The 19,446-nt window shown below is 46.2% G+C and overlaps 1 protein-coding gene across 2 annotated transcripts in view; it reads right to left on the reverse strand.

The window, feature by feature from the left end:
- Nucleotides 1-10,473: 10,473 nt before the first annotated feature.
- Nucleotides 10,474-19,446, reverse strand: part of LOC117520842 (solute carrier family 43 member 3-like) — a 35,291-nt gene continuing 26,318 nt past the window's right edge. The window contains exons 13-14 of one of the 2 annotated variants that reach the window (XM_034182177.1): nucleotides 13,931-14,054; nucleotides 10,474-10,781 (exon numbers count right to left, since the gene is read on the reverse strand). In XM_034182177.1, coding sequence (XP_034038068.1) covers nucleotides 10,635-10,781; nucleotides 13,931-14,054 — 271 coding nt within the window. In that variant the 3' untranslated portion in view covers nucleotides 10,474-10,634. The remainder of the gene's footprint in view (nucleotides 10,782-13,930; nucleotides 14,055-19,446) is intronic. The other variant, XM_034182178.1, reaches the window with a different exon arrangement.

Consider the following 19,446-nt stretch of genomic DNA (forward strand, 5'->3'; position numbering starts at 1 on the left):
TTTGTCTGACTACACGCTCTTGTTTGGTGGTTGGGTTGGGATGTGTCTGGTCCCTTTTGTTTGCCACACCCTCTTCCTGGTTGTTGTCCCTCACCTCTCTCTCATTTTGCCTAATCACTCCTGTTATTTAAACTCTCTCTTTTTCCTCATGCCTTTGCCAGTTCGTTGTTCCTTGTGTCTTCCTTCCACCCTTGTACCACAGTTCTTAAACTTGATTTTATTTGTGTTGCCATGTACTGAAACTGTTGTCTGTTTTTGACTTTGAGCTTGTCTCATGTTTTGGATTCTGTTGCTGATTTTGGCTTGTCTACCTGTGTACCGACCTTTGACTGGCGCTTCAGTAAAACCCTTTTTACACACTAACCTTCTGTGTGAGTCTCGTATTTGTGTCCAGCCTTTTTGGGTCCAGGTTCTTGACACACACACACACACACACACACACACACACACACACACACACACACACACACACACACACACACACACACACACACACACACACACACACACACACACACACACACACACACACACACACACACACACACACAATTACTCAGAATTCACCATTCAACAGAGATAATTTAAAAAAATGTGCAGTGTATCATCTAAGGTGTAAATGGGCACTAGATTTTTGTAAATTTATACATTGAGATGACTCATGAGTACCCTGGTGGGTGCAGGATACATTCTCAATTTCATATTCCCTTCTTTCACACACTATACACTATCATCATTCTGGTCTTTCTGAGTTGTGTATTGTAATTATTGACTTAAAAAAAAAACAGATTCCAAACCTACATTAACATTAAATCATATTATTTTAAATTTAAATTTTCATATGAAGAAAAAAGCAAAGTTAAAGAGGCAACAAGGCAATTTGGTATTAAGTTACCATAAAATAAGTTTGAGTATTTGTTGCTGCTTTGTGGATGCTTTGCATTTACAGTTACATTTAAACACGTAGTCAATTTCTCAAAGAAAGCTCATTGTCTCAGTCCACCCAGCTGTAAATGGGTGCTGGTCTGAGGAAGCAACTTGTGTCAGACTGGCATCCCGTCCAAGGGGAGTCGCAACGCTCATCTGCTTCACACTATGGAATTTGGAGATAAGCAACGACACCAATGGGCCATAGCACATATATAGTATACTATACCAATAGTTAGGGAGCAAAAAATAAATACCAGTAAATTACAATATCGATATATCTGCAAATGCTTGTATATAAATGGCAATGATTCCTAATATTTTGTTGTCAAACATTTATGACAAAGAAACAGAATTGAGTCTGTGTATTAAAGCTTAAGCATTAACTTTTTAAAACTTGAACATTAATTTCTAAATTATTAAATATAACCAACAACCAACAAATGTATGTCACAGCCCCGTCATGTTGTCTTCACTCAGATTAGCAGTCATTGTGTTGCATCTCATTTACATAAAATAGACTTCTCACCTATTTTGACACCACCCAGCTGGCAGCATTCGCCATATTGAGATTTTGTAAATCTCGCAAAATCTCAGAGAGATAGAAGCACAGCAAGAAGTCAACAACATGGCGAACTGCTGCAGGATGCTCTGATAGCGCTGCAATGTAACCGCTGCACACAGACATTGGCATCAACATCGCAAAGTAAAACTCTTTGCATACTCTTTGAACATATTATCTAGGTTTTTAGACATTGTTATTGTGTATGTTTTATGTAAACACGCGAAAATCTCATGTTATTTCATCGTTATTTAAGGTGGGAATTGACGTGAGCCACGATCAAACCCTGTTATTGTCATTGTTGGGGACGGTGAAGTCTGTTCTCTTCACTCCCTGTTTATTGTCCTTTACAACACGGTTTGTGCTGTTTGTTCCAGAGTAATATATAAGATGTCTGAAATTCGGTTTGGGTTCATGAAGTTCCACATAGGTTTAAGGTAGCAGACACTAAATACAACCCCAATTCCAATGAAGTTGGGACATTGTGTAAAATGTAAATAAAAACAGAATATAATACTTTGCAAATCGTCTTCAACCTACATTCAATTGAATACAACACAAAGACAAAATATTTAATGTTCAAACTGATAAACTTTATTGTTTTTGTGCAAATATTTGCTCATTTTGAAATGGATGCCTACAACGTTTCAAAAAAGCTGGGACAGTGGTATGTTTACCACTGTGTTACATCACCTTTCCTTCTAACAACACTCAATAAGCGTTTGGGAACTGAGGACACTAATTGTTGAAGCTTTGTAGATGGAATTCTTTCACATTCTTGCTTGATGTACGACTTCAGTTCTTCAACAGTCCGGGGTCTCTGTTGTCGTATTTTGCGCTTCATAATGCACCACACATTTTCAATGGGCGACAGGTCTGGACTGCAGGCAGGCCAGTCTAGTACCCACACTCTTTTACTACGAAGCCACGCTGTTGTAACACATGCAGAATGTGGCTTGGCATTGTCTTGCTGAAATAAGCAGGGACATCCCCAAAAAAGAAGTTGCTTGGATGGCAGCATGTGTTGCTCCAAAACCTGGATGTACCTTTCAGCATTGATGGTGCCATCACAGATGTGTTAGTGCCCATGCCATGGGCACTAACACACCCCCATACCATCACAGATGCTGGCTTTTGAACTTAGCGATGGTAACAATCTGGATGGTCTTTTTCCTCTTTGGTCCAGAGGACACAACCTCCATGATTTCCAAAAACAATTTGAAATGTGGATTCATCAGACCACAGCACACTTTTCCACTTTGCATCTGTCCATTTCAAATGAGTGTCGTGGTCCTTCTTTTTGGTCGTCTCAGGATGTCTTCTTTAGATAACACAAAACTAATTGCAGGTGGTTTGCAAGAAAAGGACACAACACTTTAGAATAATTCAGCCTTAAGCAAGACAAAATGCACAGAGTTTTTAAGTTTATTTAAGCATCCGAAACAGAGCTTATACAAACTGAGCCCTCTAGAGAGACTGAATATGTGCCAACCGCGCTCATCTATATATTGGAGACCCGCGGGCATCGCTCCTTCTTCGACTTTTTTATTTATTTTATTCCCAAGACATGGTTTTCTATTGGAAGCATCCTCTAGTGAACCCTAAGCAGGTGTTAGGTCATTATTTCAATGTGACAAATGCTCCCATTAAAACTTGAAGGATTTACAACTGATTTTTAAAAAAAAACACCATCTGCCACAGGTGCAGCTGGCCTGAGGCCCGCCGCACCTGGCCTGCGGGCTCATTACTGCTGGGATATCAGCCAACTCTGCTGCCAACTTGGAAAGTACCTGACAGACTGAGTGACTAATAGAGCCCTTTTTGGGTTGAACACCTGTTAGTTCAACCAGAGGACATATAGTTCAGATCAGGACACTTGATAGTTCATCAGAGAATACACAGTTCAAATAAGGACCTAAAAATGCTTCTACATGAGCTCGGGCCCAGAGAAGGTGGTGGCGTTTCTGGATGTTGTTGATGTATGGCTTTTGCTTTGCATGGTAGAGTGTTGTGTGGGCCGCTGAAGAGGAGGTACTGCTGGCCCACCACCACCAGAGGGCGCCCTGCTTGGAGTGCGGGCTCCAAGCACGAGAGGGCGCCAGACCCAGAGGAAGTGACAGCTGTCACTCATCACACCAGCTGTCACTCATCTACACCAGTACTTAAGCCGGACTGCAACTCCACCTCCCCGCCGAGAAATCGACTACCGAGAGGTAACTTCTCTGCTGACTCATATCATTGAGTGGATTCTGAACTTCTGTTGCAGCCGGTATCCTGTGGTGTTCGCCCTTATCTGGGAATTGGCGTGTAGCGTGACGACGACGACTGCGCTACAGATAAGTGGTTACACTAGGAGCTGCACGAGTGTGTGATTCGGAGGTGGAGGTCCTCCTCCTAACTGTGTACAGACTGTAGACCACTGAGTGTAAGGATTTACACTCATTCATCTTGTCTCTGCTTTTTGCCAGCAGTACCAGGGTCGACAGTCGAAGACAGAGGTCACCTGGGGATTCGGGACTTGGCGGCTCCGGTGTTCTTCAGACCGTTGGTGGTGGAGGCCGTGTGGGACGTGGCCTCTCTCTCGTCGGGGTCTTCTATCTTCGAGCCTGCCCACACGTCACCTGGTGTTAATTGACTTTGCAATTTCTGTATATTTAGTTGTGTATTGTCACAACAGTAAATTGTTACCTTTTGGCTTACTCATTGTCCGTTCATTTGCGCCCCCTGTTGTGGGTCCGTGCTACGACACCTTCCCAACAGGATTTCTCGGCCAATCGTCATGGATTCCGAGGGGCGTCAGCTCGAGCGTGAACGGCCAATGGCAGAGCCAGGAGCGCAGGCGTCAGCGGGAGGCGTGTTGGGTGAGCTGCAGCAGATCTTAACCGCCTTCACGGCTCGGTTGGATTTAGTGACCGAGCAGAATGTCCTCCTTAATCGGAGAGTGGAGGCTCTCGCCGCCAGGGTGGAAGCGCACGATCAGGGCGCTGCTGCAGCTCCTCCTCTGGCTGGTCCTGGGCCTGAATCAGACGTACCACTGGTCGTTCAACAAACCCCCCCACCATCCCCTGAAGCTTACATAAGCCCTCCGGAACCGTACGGGGGCTGTGTCGAGACGTGCGCGGACTTCCTCATGCAGTGTTCGCTCGTCTTTTCACAGCGCCCTGTCATGTACGCATCAGATGCTAGCCGGGTAGCTTATGTTATTAATCTGCTTCGAGGAGAGGCACGCGCATGGGCTACGGCGCTTTGGGAGCAGAACTCACGGCTCCTAACGTCTTATACTGGGTTTGTACGGGAGTTCAAACAAGTGTTTGATCATCCCAACAGAGGCGAGACCGCTTCGAACGTGCTGCTGTCGATAAGACAGGGGCGCCGTAGCGCAGCCGAGTATGCAGTCGACTTCCGCATCGCGGCTGCGAGGTCCGGCTGGAATAACGTTGCGCTCCGCGCCGCCTTCGTAAATGGACTGTCACCGGTCCTCAAGGAGCACCTGCTGGCTAAGGAGGAACCGCGGGATTTTGACGGGCTTGTCGATTTGGTTATACGCTTGGACAACCGTTTGAATGAGCATCGTCGGGAGCAGGCCGGGGGGCGTGACCGGGTACGAGCCATCCCTCCCCCTTCCGGTTCCGACAAGGCGACGTCGTCCCCACGCTTCACTGCCAGAGAGCCCCGTGGGGCTACAGCTCCCCCTGCTGAGGAGGCTATGGACACGAGCAGGGCCAAAGTAAGATTAAATGACAGACAAAGGAGACTGGCCCGTGGGGAGTGTTTTGTCTGCGGCTCTTGTGAGCACATGCAGAGGGACTGCCCTGAACGGTCAAACTACAACGCCCGTCCTTAGAATCTGGGCTAAGGGTGGGCCATAACACACACGCGGAAAGACCCCGCAGATCGGCACGAATCCCAGTAACAATCCTTTGTGAGGAGTTAACGCTTCACGCCCCAGCACTGATAGACACGGGGTCAGAAGGGAATCTGCTGGACAGCAGATGGGCAAAGGAAGTAGGGCTCCCTCTGGTGGCTCTGCCGGCACCATTGCAGGTGCGAGCACTAGATGGCACTCTTCTTCCATTAATCACACATCAGACACAACCAGTGACCTTGGTTGTGTCTGGGAATCACAGGGAGGAGATAGTGTTCCATGTAACACCATCTACCTCCCGAGTGATTTTGGGCTTTCCATGGATGGTGAAGCACAATCCCCGGGTCGATTGGCCGTCCGGGGTTGTGACGCAGTGGAGCGAAACCTGCCACCGGGAGTGTTTAGGATCCTCGGTTCCCCCCGGCACTACAGCTAATGAGGAGGTCAAAGTTCCCCCCAATCTATCGGCGGTGCCAGAGGAGTACCATGATCTTGCTGACGTTTTCAGCAAAGATCTGGCGCTCACTCTTCCTCCGCACCGACCGTATGATTGTGCCATCGATTTAGTCCCGGGCGTTGAGTACCCGTCCAGTAGGTTGTACAACCTCTCACGTCCGGAACGCGAATCAATGGAGACCTACATCCGGGACTCCTTAGCTGCCGGGCTGATCCGGAACTCCACCTCCCCGATGGGTGCTGGTTTCTTTTTTGTGGGCAAGAAAGACGGCGGACTCCGTCCATGCATTGATTACAGAGGGCTGAACGAGATCACGGTTCGCAACCGATACCCGTTACCTCTGTTGGATTCAGTGTTCACGCCCCTGCATGGAGCCCAAATCTTTACGAAATTGGATCTTAGAAATGCGTACCACCTGGTTCGGATCCGGAAGGGAGACGAATGGAAGACGGCATTCAACACCCCGTTAGGTCACTTCGAGTACCTGGTCATGCCGTTCGGCCTCACTAACGCCCCCGCGACGTTCCAAGCTTTGGTTAAAGACGTCTTGCGGGACTTCCTGCATCGGTTCGTCTTCGTATATCTGGACGATATACTCATCTTTTCCCCGGACCCTGAGACCCATGTCCAGCATGTACGTCAGGTCCTACAGCGGTTGTTGGAGAACCGGCTGTTTGTGAAGGGCGAGAAGTGCGAGTTCCACCGCACTTCTTTGTCCTTCCTGGGGTTCATCATCTCCTCCAACTCCGTCGCCCCTGATCCGGCTAAGGTTGCGGCGGTGAGAGATTGGCCCCAACCAACAAGCCGCAGGAAACTACAGCAGTTCCTCGGCTTTGCAAATTTTTACAGGAGGTTCATCAAAGGTTACAGTCAGGTAGTTAGCCCCCTGACTGCCCTGACCTCCACCAAGGTCCCCTTCACCTGGTCAGATCGGTGCGAAGCCGCGTTCCAGGAGTTGAAACGCCGGTTCTCGACTGCACCAGTTCTGGTGCAGCCTGATCCTGATCGCCAGTACGTAGTAGAAGTGGACGCCTCTGACTCAGGGATAGGAGCCGTGCTGTCCCAGAGCGTGGAGGCTGATAAAGTTCTCCATCCTTGTGCCTTTTATTCCCGCAGGTTGACCCCAGCTGAACGGAACTATGACGTTGGCAATCGGGAACTTCTTGCGGTGAAGGAGGCTCTTGAAGAGTGGAGACACCTGCTGGAGGGGGCTTCGTTGCCCTTCACGGTTTTCACTGACCATCGGAACCTGGAGTACATCCGGACCGCCAAGCGGCTGAACCCCAGGCAAGCCCGCTGGTCTCTGTTCTTCGGGCGCTTTGACTTCCGGATTACATATCGCCCCGGGACCAAGAACCAAAAATCAGACGCCTTGTCTGACAGCGGGGCTGTCGAACCCCACCGAGACCATCATCCCCGAGTCCACTGTCGTGGCCGCCCTTACCTGGGACGTGGAGAAGACCGTCCGGGAGGCCCTGACCAGGAGCCCGGACCCGGGGACTGGCCCCAAGGACAGACTGTACGTCCCACCAGAGGCAAGAGCTGCCGTATTGGACTTCTGTCACGGGTCCAAGCTCTCCTGTCATCCCGGAGTTCGTAGGACCGTGGCAGTAGTCCAGCAGCGCTTCTGGTGGGCGTCCCTGGAAACCGACGTCCGGGACTACATCCAGGCCTGTACCATCTGCGCCAGGGGCAAGGCAGACCATCGGAGGACGACGGGCCTCCTCCAACCCCTGCCAGTGCCTCATCGCCCCTGGTCTCACATCGGCCTGGATTTCATCACGGGCCTCCCGCCGTCCCAGGGCAACACCGTAATCCTCACGATAGTGGACCGGTTCTCCAAGGCGGCCCACTTCGTGGCCCTCCCGAAGCTCCCGACGGCCCCGGAGACAGCAGATCTCCTGGTTCACCACGTCTTGCGGCTGCATGGGATACCGTCGGACATCGTCTCAGATCGTGGTCCCCAGTTCTCTTCACAGGTGTGGAAGAGTTTCTGCAAGGAGCTGGGGGCCACCGTGAGTCTCTCGTCCGGGTACCACCCCCAGACCAACGGCCAGGCAGAGCGGGCCAACCAGGAATTGGAGCAGGCCCTTCGGTGTGTCACCTCCGCACATCCGGCGGCCTGGAGTCACCATCTGGCCTGGATCGAGTATGCCCACAACAGCCAGGTTTCGTCTGCTACCGGCCTCTCCCCGTTTGAGGTGTGTTTGGGGTACCAGCCCCCATTGTTCCCGCTGGTGGAGGGAGAGGTCGGTGTGCCCTCGGTCCAGGCCCACCTTCGGAGATGTCGCCGGGTGTGGCGGACTGCCCGCTCTGCCCTGTTGAAGGCCCGGACGAGGGCCAAGTCCCATGCAGACCGCCGACGGTCCCCGGCCCCCACGTACCAGTCCGGGCAGGAGGTGTGGCTGTCAACAAAGGACATCCCCCTCTGTGTGGACTCAACCAAGTTGAAGGACAGATACATTGGACCGTTCCCTATCCTCAAGATCATAAACCCGGCCGCAGTGAAGCTCCGTCTCCCGGCTTCGCTGCGGATCCACCCTGTCTTCCACGTGTCCCGTCTCAAACCACACCACACCTCGCCCCTCTGTACACCTGGACCCACGCCGCCTCCTGCCCGACTCATTGACGGGGAGCCTGCTTGGACGGTCCGCAGGCTCCTGGACGTCCGTCGTAAGGGCCGGGGGTTCCAATATCTGGTGGACTGGGAGGGGTATGGACCTGAAGAATGCTCCTGGGTGAAGAGGAGCTTCATCCTGGACCCGGCCCTCCTGGCCGATTTCTACGGACGTCACCCGGACAAGCCCGGTCGGGCGCCAGGAGGCGCCCGTTGAGGGGGGGGTCCTGTTGTGTGGGCCGCTGAAGAGGAGGTACTGCTGGCCCACCACCACCAGAGGGCGCCCTGCTTGGAGTGCGGGCTCCAAGCACGAGAGGGCGCCAGACCCAGAGGAAGTGACAGCTGTCACTCATCACACCAGCTGTCACTCATCTACACCAGTACTTAAGCCGGACTGCAACTCCACCTCCCCGCCGAGAAATCGACTACCGAGAGGTAACTTCTCTGCTGACTCATATCATTGAGTGGATTCTGAACTTCTGTTGCAGCCGGTATCCTGTGGTGTTCGCCCTTATCTGGGAATTGGCATGTAGCGTGACGACGACGACTGCGCTACAGATAAGTGGCTACACTAGGAGCTGCACGAGTGTGTGATTCGGAGGTGGAGGTCCTCCTCCTAACTGTGTACAGACTGTAGACCACTGAGTGTAAGGATTTACACTCATTCATCTTGTCTCTGCTTTTTGCCAGCAGTACCAGGGTCGACAGCCGAAGACAGAGGTCACCTGGGGATTCGGGACTTGGCGGCTCCGGTGTTCTTCAGACCGTTGGTGGTGGAGGCCGTGTGGGACGCGGCCTCTCTCTCGTCGGGGTCTTCTATCTTCGAGCCTGCCCACATGTCACCTGGTGTTAATTGACTTTGCAATTTCTGTATATTTAGTTGTGTATTGTCACAACAGTAAATTGTTACCTTTTGGCTTACTCATTGTCCGTTCATTTGCGCCCCCTGTTGTGGGTCCGTGCTACGACACCTTCCCAACAGTAGAGTTTTAAGTTGCACTTGTAGATGTAGCGACGAACTGTGTTAGCTGACAGTGGTTTTCTGAAGTGTTCCTGTGCCCACACGGTAAGATCCTTTACACAATGATATCGGTTTTTAATGCAGTGCCGCCTGAGGGATTGAAGGTCACGGGGATTCAATGTTGGTTCTTAAACTGTTGGACTATTTTTTCATCCAGTTGTTCACAAAGTGGTGATCCTCGCCCCATCTTAGCTTGTGAATGGCTGAGACTTTTGGGGATGCTCCTTTTATACCCAATCACAAGTGTCCTCAGTTCCCAAAAGCTTATTGAGTGTTGTTAGAATGAAAGGTGATGTAACACAGTGGTAAACATACCACTGTCCCAGCTTTTTTGAAACGTGCTGCAGGCATCCATTTCAAAATGAGCAAATATTTGCACAAAAACAATAAAGTTTATTAGTCTGAACATTAAATATCTTGTCTTTGTGGTGTATTCAGTTCAATATAGGTTGAAGAGGATTGGCAAATCATTGTATTCTGTTTTTATTTACATTTTACACAACGTCCCAACTTCATTGGAATTGGGGTTGTATTTGTAATATTTGTTTTAGCAAGTGTTCAGGAGTCCCATGCATGTAGTCTCTTATAAATGTTATGAAAAGCATAAAAATTTACATTTTGGTCGTATAATGTTCATTTGCAATTGTCCTCCAACCAACATGTGGTTTCTCCATGTTGGTATGACTGCAGCACCTCTGGCATGCAAGAAATTATGGGGTATGTCAATAGGGCGAATAGTGACTACTTGCCTCTTGTCACTGCAAAACGCCCACTCTGATTGAAAAGGAATTGCAGATGATCACTTTGTCTGTTGTACTTAATGTGATCATGGGTTGATGGGCGTCCCAGCTATGTTGGAAACAATGCAGTTGTCATGCCCTCTGCCAATAAAACTATGTAATGACACCATTTCCAACAGACAAAGTATTTTTCCACAGTTTATTCAGTTAAGTAAGTTTCCATATCAGCAAACGTAAAGCTGATGTATGTTTGTGAAAAGGCTAATATCGGCAGATATTATCAGCCAGTTGATTTATCGGTCGGTCAAACAGCCTATGCACATATATATTAATTAATATAAAGCCATTAAAAAAGGCCTGACATGTATACACAACCACGCTGAAGCTATAACCAAAAAACCTGAATAGGAAACAGCATTATGTGAGGTAAGAGGTTCATTTTAAGTTATGAGCTCTTCTTTATGCAGGATACAGCAGCAGCAATATCGCCATTGCAATGTGTTCGCTGAGAGGCAAGACGTCGACAGTACAGGTAGACGGAGACGGGGTGTATAAATGCCAGCAGGCTGAGCAGCGTCAGACCGATGTTCACCTGCAAACACATGGAAAAAAGAAATGAGGAGGAAGCACAGGGGGTCGTTTTGACCGTTGGGGTTTTACATAATTATTGTATGGCCTTGCCTTACAATATAAAGCGCCTTGGGGCAACTGTTTGTTGTGATTTGGCGCTATATAAAAAAAATTGATTGATTGATTGATTGATATTGATGGTAGAGGAAAGAAGCAAAGGCGTGGTACAAGTTGTTGTCATCCATTCATCTGCTCCCGTCTTGTTTGGGGTCGCCACAGCGGATACAGCCAGATCTGCATGAGTATTGGGCACAGGGTTTACAAAAGGCATGGTACAAGTATGACAAGAAAATCCCAACTGTTGTGCATGAGTAACCTCAGTGAAATAAAGTTGAAACTGGCCTGGGAATGTTGGGACAGTGGCACATGTCCGGGCTTGTTCAGGCAAGTATGTATAAAGCTGGCCTTTCCATGTGATTTAAGATGCTCCTCACAGGGTCCTGGTGGCCACCAAGGCCAATGTTGCTTGTGTAGCAAGGTGAAGTCCGGATTTAAAAGATGTTCCTGCTAGCTTAGCTAACAGGGAATTCGCCTTTGGCTGACCTGGTAGAGTTCTGGTCTTTAGTTCAAGCAGTCTGGGGTTCGATCCCACCGCCGTCCCAGCCACAAAGGTCCTACGGTCATAATTAACAACACCATTTGTGACCGTAGGGGTTCAATCCCACCGCCGTTCTGGCCACAAGGGTCCTACAGTCACAATCGACAACGCCAATTGCTGTTTTCGATTGTGACCATAGGACCTGCTTGAACTAAAAAGGTCCTACGGTCACAATCAACAACGACAATTGGCGTAAATTATTCAAATATAAAAAAACAAATACAAGCAGATAATGTTTTCATTCTTTGTAGGTTTTTTGAGGTTCTAAACCCATGTACTACTTCAAAGAAAATATTGTCTTGGTGCACCAGAATCAAGAATACAAGTGGATGATCTTGATTCTTTACATTTACATACACATATAAAAGTGGTACTAGTAGTTATAATTTGGACATAAAATGATATACATTCAGAATAATGTATCAATTAACCTGTGATTCATTTCAATATATTATTCATTTTTAGCTCCGCCAAGGAGGTATGTTTTCAGTCATGTCTGTTTGTTTGTTGGTTGGTTGTTAGCAGGATTACTCAAAAAATCCTCAACGGATTTCAATGAAATTTTTACCAGGGGTGTATCTTGGCCTAACGTAGAAGTCATTAAATTTTGATAATGATCCGGAACACTATCCGGATCCAGTAATTTTTTTAAGGATTCTTTATCATTGCAGGATAGGGCCAATTTCAACATTTTTGCATCTAACTTCATGAAGACGGGTCACAAAGGCTGAACAAAAATTAAGTTAAGACACAACAATACGAGGTCTGTCAATAAAGTATAGGTCCTTTTTATTTTTTTCAAAAACTATATGGATTTCATTCATATGTTTTTACATCAGACATGCTTGAACCCTCGTGCGCATGTGTGGTTTTTCCACGCCTGTCGGTGACGTCATTTGCCTGTGAGCACTCCTTGTGGGAGGAGTCGTCCAGCCCCTCGTCGGAATTCCTTTGTCTGAGAAGTTGCTGAGAGACTGGCGCTTTGTTTGATCAAAATTTTTTCTAAACCTGTGAGACACATCGAAGTGGACATGGTTCGAAAAATTAAGCTGGTTTTCGGTGAAAATTTTAACGGCTGATGAGAGATTTTGAGGTGATACTGTCACTTTAAGGACTTCCCACGGTGCGGGACGTCGCGCAGCACTCCCAGGCGCCGTCGTCAGCCTGTTTCAAGCTGAAAACCTCCACATTTCAGGCTCTATTGATCCAGGACGTCGTGAGAGAACAGAGAAGTTTCAGAAGAAGTCGGTTTCAGCATTTTATCCGGATATTCCACTGTTAAAGGAGATTTTTTTTAATGAAAGACGTGCGGGCGGATTGCAGCGTCGGCTCGCAGCCGCCGCGACGCTCCGCCACAGGAAAAACACCTCTGTCGGAAGCCTTAAGGACAAGTTGGAACATGTCCAGCTGTTAAACAATTTCTCATATACTCACTCCACTGAAAGCCATCAAAAGCCGCCTGGATTTTACAAATGGTTATCAACATGGAGGTGTTTTTCCTGTGCCGGCTGCGTCCCGACGCGTGGACCCGTCCGCACGTCTTTCATTAAAAAAATCTCCTTTAACAGTGGAATATCCGGATAAAATGCTGAAACCGACGTCTTCTGAAACTTCTCTGTTCTCTCACAATGTCCTGGATCAATAGAGCCTGAAATGTGGAGGTTTTCAGCTTGAAACAGGCTGACGACGGTGGCTGAGAGCGCTGCACGACGTCTCGCTCCGTGGGAAGTCCTTAAAGCGACAGTATCACCTCAAAATCTCTCATCAGCCGTTAAAATTTTCACCGAAAACCAGCTTAATTTTTCGAACCGTGTACACTTCGATGTGTCTCACAGGTTTAGAAAAAATTTTGATCAAACAAAGCGCCAGTCTGTCAGAAACTTCTCAGACAAAGGAATTCCGACGAGGGGCTGGACGACTCCTCCCACAAGGAGTGCTCACAGGCGAATGACGTCACCGACAGGCGTGGAAAAACTCACGCATGCGCACGAGGGTTCAAGCATGTCTGACATAAAAACATATGAAAGAAATCCATATAGTTTTTGAAAAAATAAAAAGGACCTATACTTTATTGACAGCCCTCGTAATTTAGCATTTGGTTCTCCTCACTGAATAAACTTATTAGAAAATAAAAAACTTGTGTAGTTCATGCAGTTTCTCTTTATACATACATAAATATAATAATATATATTTGCTGAAGATCTAAGGGTTTAACCACTGAATCTGAAACATGACAGTAGATGTGTGAAACGATGTGGAATAAGTCTCTTTGCCAAAGGGTATTCCATGTGACGTCAGTGACCCTATGGCCTTGGCGGAGGTTTGTGCTCTCTAAGTGCTTCTAGTTTCTTCTGTATTTGACAATTTTCTCACATGTTCATTTATTTGAAATTATTCAGAAATAATTAGTTGAATTCGTTGCAATTCATTTCAGTCATTATTTATTTTGGACATTGTGTCAAAATTAGTAGCATAAAATCTACTTTTTTTTCAAACATACTACATCTACTTACATATAGTGGGTCTCCTTGCAGAGGTCCGTTCACCAGTGCAAAGCAGGGGTACTGCAGCAGAGAAAACACTGCAGACAGAGCCATGACCAGGCTGTACAACTTCCCAAAGTGACACGATGGGAAACTACACACACACACACACACACACACACACACACACACACACACACACACACACACACACACACACACACACACACACACACACACACACACACACACACACACAGAAAGAGATTGAATTAAAAATCAGGATGAACCAGACTCCCTGCTGACAGACCACTACAGACAATTAAAAACAATTATTTTAATTTCAATTATTTTAATTTATACGCTAGAATTCCATGATTCAACTTGATCAAACTGGTCCCAAAAATGGAAGGACAAGTTAAAAAAAGAAAGGCACTGGAGGGGCGATGCACAATCTGTGCAGGCATGTAATACTGCATAACACAGTACAACCTCAAACCAGAAGAATTAAATGGACTGCATTCATATAGCGCTGTTCCAACCAAGTCAGACGCTCAAAGTGCTTTACAATAATGCATCACATTCACTAAGTGGTTTTCTGGTCTGACAAAGATTTGAACTGAGAATCTTCTGGTTTCAAGACCACTGCTTCACCACTTCAACATCGCCAAAGAAGTTGGGACCATATTGAAAATGCAAATCGCCCTGCCCCCAGCAGTGATTGGTGCATTTGCTTTCACATTTGTTTCGTTGTAAACCATACGAACCCAACAGACTTCATGTTCATTAAAAAGGTTACATTTAGTTGAGTCATTCATTTTTCTTCTAGTCCACTGTGGAGCGGTACCTTAAAATGCTAAAGCATGATTTATGCTTCTAGAACTCCGTGGCCATGCAATGATGTCAACATGCATGTGGCGGCTGGCCCATAGGGGGCGCTCGGGCGCTGCCCTCCTAGATGTGGAGAGGAAAAGTCATAATATATATTTAAAAAGTATTATCAATGTCAGTTTTACTTAATAGTATGTGCCTACATGTAATATGAATGATTAAAACAACACTTCTTCCAAATGACTCTCATTCAACTGTTGTGTGGGCCGCCAGAAGAGGAGGTACTGCTGGCCCACCACCAGAGGGCGCCCTGCCTGAAGTGCGGGCTTCAGGCACGAGAGGGCGCTGCCGCCACGGACACAGCTGGGGGTGACAGCTGTCACTCATTATCTCTTGACAGCTGTCACCCATCTACACTTCATCATCCCACTCCATAAAGACCGGACGTCATCTCCACCTCGTTGCCGAGATATCGTCTACCTTAGGAGGTACTTTGTTCTCAGCCATTATTTTGTCTACCACAGACAGTGTTTGCTTGTGATATTTTTGCAGTCGGTTTTGTGAGTGCTTGCAGCTGGAGGCTGGGTTTGGACTGACATCTTCACTCCAAACTTTTGATAAGTACACATACTACTGCACGTGCCAGCTTTTCTGTATGAGAGGTGGAGGTGGAATTTCCACCATTGTTTGTACTGGGTGTTCACACACCACATCTGATTGTCTCTGCTCCTCGCCAGCAGTACCGGATCCGACACGCGGAGACGGTGACCACCTGGGGTGTTCGGGATTTGGCGGCTCCAGTATTCTCCAGGTTCGGTGACGGAGGAAATCGTGTGGTTCCGGTTATTCTCAGGACAGACGTCCTCTATCCTCGAGCCTGCCCACACGTCACCCTTGTTAATTGGTTATTGTATACATTCTGTAATCTGCTGTGTTTGGTTGTGCTTTTCACAACAGTAAAGTGTTCATATTTGACTCTTTCATTGTCCGTTCATTTACGCCCCCTGTTGTGGGTCCGTGTCACTACACTTTCACAACATCAACAGTGCATTTCCACCGACAGAAGCAGAGAACGTATCATTCCTCGTCTTGGGCGCTCATTCAAGCGCCCTTGAAGTGCAGCGAAATAACCAATTGTATGTCGTTGCTAGGGAAAATTAATAAATATTTGGCAAATCAACATTGCCAAAATTAATGGCTTTGGGGCGCCGGAATTTTAGCCCTTGCTACAAAAAATGCGGGAACGTTAGATTGCTAAAGTCAGTGATACACGTGATGCTGCAGCTGCTGCTGTCAGTCAGTCAGGCAGGAAGAGATGATGGTGATGACGACGTTTGGGTTATATTTATTTATTTTTATTTTGTCTCCGTGTGTTTTGCTGGAGTAAGTTGAAGAACTCTTCCGAGGTTTAAAACGGGACAAAACTAATCAAATCAATGACACCAAAGTTTGGCGGGGATCCTTTTGGAGGCGCATGGAGGTGCGCACATCAGATCTTTCTCGTGGTTTAATGACAGTTGCACATCCCGGTTGGAGGAGAGACGTTTGTCTGACTCGTTATAAACTTAATTCACACTGTCAGCGCGCACACGTCACGGAGGCTGCTGATCTGCGCGGATGGAAAGGAGCGCATCCACCTCTTCAGCTCAGGTGAGCTGACGAGCTGCTCAGATTTATTCCCGAATGTTGCTCCTGGTGTGGAAACGAGGGTGAAAATTTAAGATAAAACGAATGAGTGATGTTTTTTTGTTTGTTTGTTTGTTTTAGGGGGTCAAAGCTGTGATCTTTATTGGGACAGCAGACCAGTTATAATGGTAATAGGGGAGGCCGGGGCTGTTTGTAACAGTGTTCAAAACTGCAGCCATGCTGGTATTTTGATTTCACTTTACATGTTATGAGGATCAGTCCACAGAAGTGAAATATTATTTGGAGTATTCCACACTCTAAAACAAATTATTTGCTCAGTTTAAAAACAAAACAAAACAAAAGCCTAAAATAGCAATTTGCATGTTTTTTAAAGAAATTCTAACTCAGCCACTGAGTTCACACAAGACACTTATAGTAAGACAAACCCAAGTTTAGCAATGCATTTAATTAAGTGGTTTTGTATACTTCATTTGCTTTGTCCTCTACACTGTTAATTAATTTTAACCAATTTAATTTAAAGGTTTTGGTGTTATTAGTTAGTCAAGTTATTTAATTTAAGTTTTTCAAGCTTCTTTAGTTTGCCTCCATTCAACTCAGTAATGTTCATGCAAAATATTACCTTAATTTTCTCTCTCTCTCTCTCTCTCTCTCTCTCTCTCTCTCTCTCTCTCTCTCTCTCTCTCTCTCTCTCTCTCACACACACACTCTCACTGTCACACACACACACACTCTCTCTCTCTCTCTCTCTCTCTCTCTCTCTCTCTCTCACTCACACACACACACAAACATTTTCTCTCTCTCTCTCCCTCTCTCTCTCTCTCTCTCACTCACTCACACACACACACACACACACACTCTCTCTCTCACTCACTCACTCACACACACACACACACACACACACACACACACACACACACACACACACACACACACACACACCACACACACACACACACACACACACACACAAACATTTTCTCTCTCTCTCTCTCTCTCTCTCTCTCTCTCTCTCTCTCTCTCTCTCTCTCTGTGAAGGTGGTGTGAACATTGTCGTATGTACATAATGTTCTTTTGTCAATTGAAGAATTTTTCCATATTTTGAAAGAGTGTAAATTTGGTGATATTTTCTATTTTGTTAACGGGGTGTCATTGTGAACCCCAGGATCTGTTTGTCTGAAGATAATGGCAGTGCAGTACAGTTTGGTGTACTATGTGTGTAATTGGTGTCAAATGGTGAAATGTTCTTTGCTCAAGAACTTGAGTGTTGTATTTGATACTGTTCCTTTCCAAAGTAGAAATGGGTCCTGATATAGCTGTAAATGGTTAACTTTATCTGTAAAACTATTGATTTTGAGAAGGACATGAAATGATTATTGTGGAATTGTAGTAATTTTCTGACTGTTCACTTGAATGCCTGTACTGGACAAGGCAAGGGAATCTATTGGCACAGCAGCCCCACCAAGACTGTTTTTCACCAGCCGCCACTGCATGTGACCCTTTTAAAGTTCGCCATCATATCTTTATTCAATTTGCAGCAGGTACAGTGTCTTTTTCTGGATTAATTTGTCCCTCAATGAGCTCCACTTCTTTATATAATAAATGGTATGGGACGTACAATTTCCCTCCATGAATTACAGGTCATTTAAGCGTCTTTTTCTGACTCTGTGTTGTAAAGTTGTTTGTTTGTTCATATTTGCAGATTTTTCTGCCAAATGTATTTGATCAATAATAGAAATGTAATCAGTGGACGCACTGCAAAAAGTATTAAAATATGACAGGAGAGGAAGGAGTGAAAATGCAAAAGTGACCAATCACAGCCCTTGTGGCCTCCATTGTTAAAGCAGGTGCACGTCAGGGTATGGAGAGGTTTTGCAGCCACGTAGACACCCTGGGATATCTGTGAAATGTAACACCATATTACACAAGCAGCATTTTGTTAATAATCACCGGTCTTGAATTACACCCTGCCTCATTTTGGTGCTGGGTCTGAGGACGGTTTGAAAACAATAAACGCACAGGCTTTTAATCAAGGAAATACGGTCCCACTTTCCTCGAATTAGGGAGTGTCATGTTGTACCTCTGTTGCGAGTGGGCATTTCCAGACTGCTCTGTCTGGTACATGCAAGGGGTTTTTAATAGAAATATACTGCGATGGGGTGGGACATTTTGTCCATTGTGAGTGAAAATTTGTTATACACAATCAGGTATATGTGGTGTTCATTATATGGAAAATCACACAAAAGCATTGGGACTTTTGCTGTTGTCCGGTGAGTGCGAATATCTGGGTTATACAATGACAGTTTAGGAAAGTTTTACTGTGTACACACACAGTTTAAGATGTAGTTGTGTGATGCTCGTAGCATCACTAATGCATATGGCCTGTGGACATTATACAGTAGTGTTCAGAATTATAGTAGTGCTATGTGACTAAAAAGATTAATCCAGGTTTTGAGTATATTTCTTATTGTTACATGGGAAACAAGGTACCAGTAGATTCAGTAGATTCTCACAAATCCAACAAGACCAAGCATTCATGATATGCACACTCTTAAGGCTATGAAATTGGGCTATTAGTAAAAAAAAAAGTAGAAAAGGGGTTGTTCACAATAATATTAGTGTGGCATTCGGTCAGTGAGTTCGTCAGTTTTGTGGAACAAACAGGTGTGAATCAGGTGTCCCCTATTTAAGGATGAAGCCAGCACCTGTTGAACATGCTTTTCTCTTTGAAAGTCTGAGGAAAATGGGACGTTCAAGACATTGTTCAAAAGAACAGCATAGTTTGATTAAAAAGTTGATTGGAGAGGGGAAAACCTATATGCAGGTGCAAAAAATTATAGGATGTTCATCTACAATGATCTCCAATGCTTTAAAATGGACAAAAAAAAAAAAAAAAACAGAGACGCATGGAAGAAAACGGAAAACAACCATCAAAATGGATAGAAGAATAACCAGAATGGCAAATGGCAAAGGCTCACCCACTGATCAGCTCCAGGATGATCAAAGACAGTCTGGAGTTACCTGTAAGTGCTGTGATAGTTAGAAGACACCTGTGTGAAGCTAATTTATTT

Source organism: Thalassophryne amazonica, chromosome 11 (genome assembly GCF_902500255.1).
Source record: "Thalassophryne amazonica chromosome 11, fThaAma1.1, whole genome shotgun sequence".
NCBI classification, from domain to species: Eukaryota; Metazoa; Chordata; class Actinopteri; order Batrachoidiformes; family Batrachoididae; genus Thalassophryne; species Thalassophryne amazonica.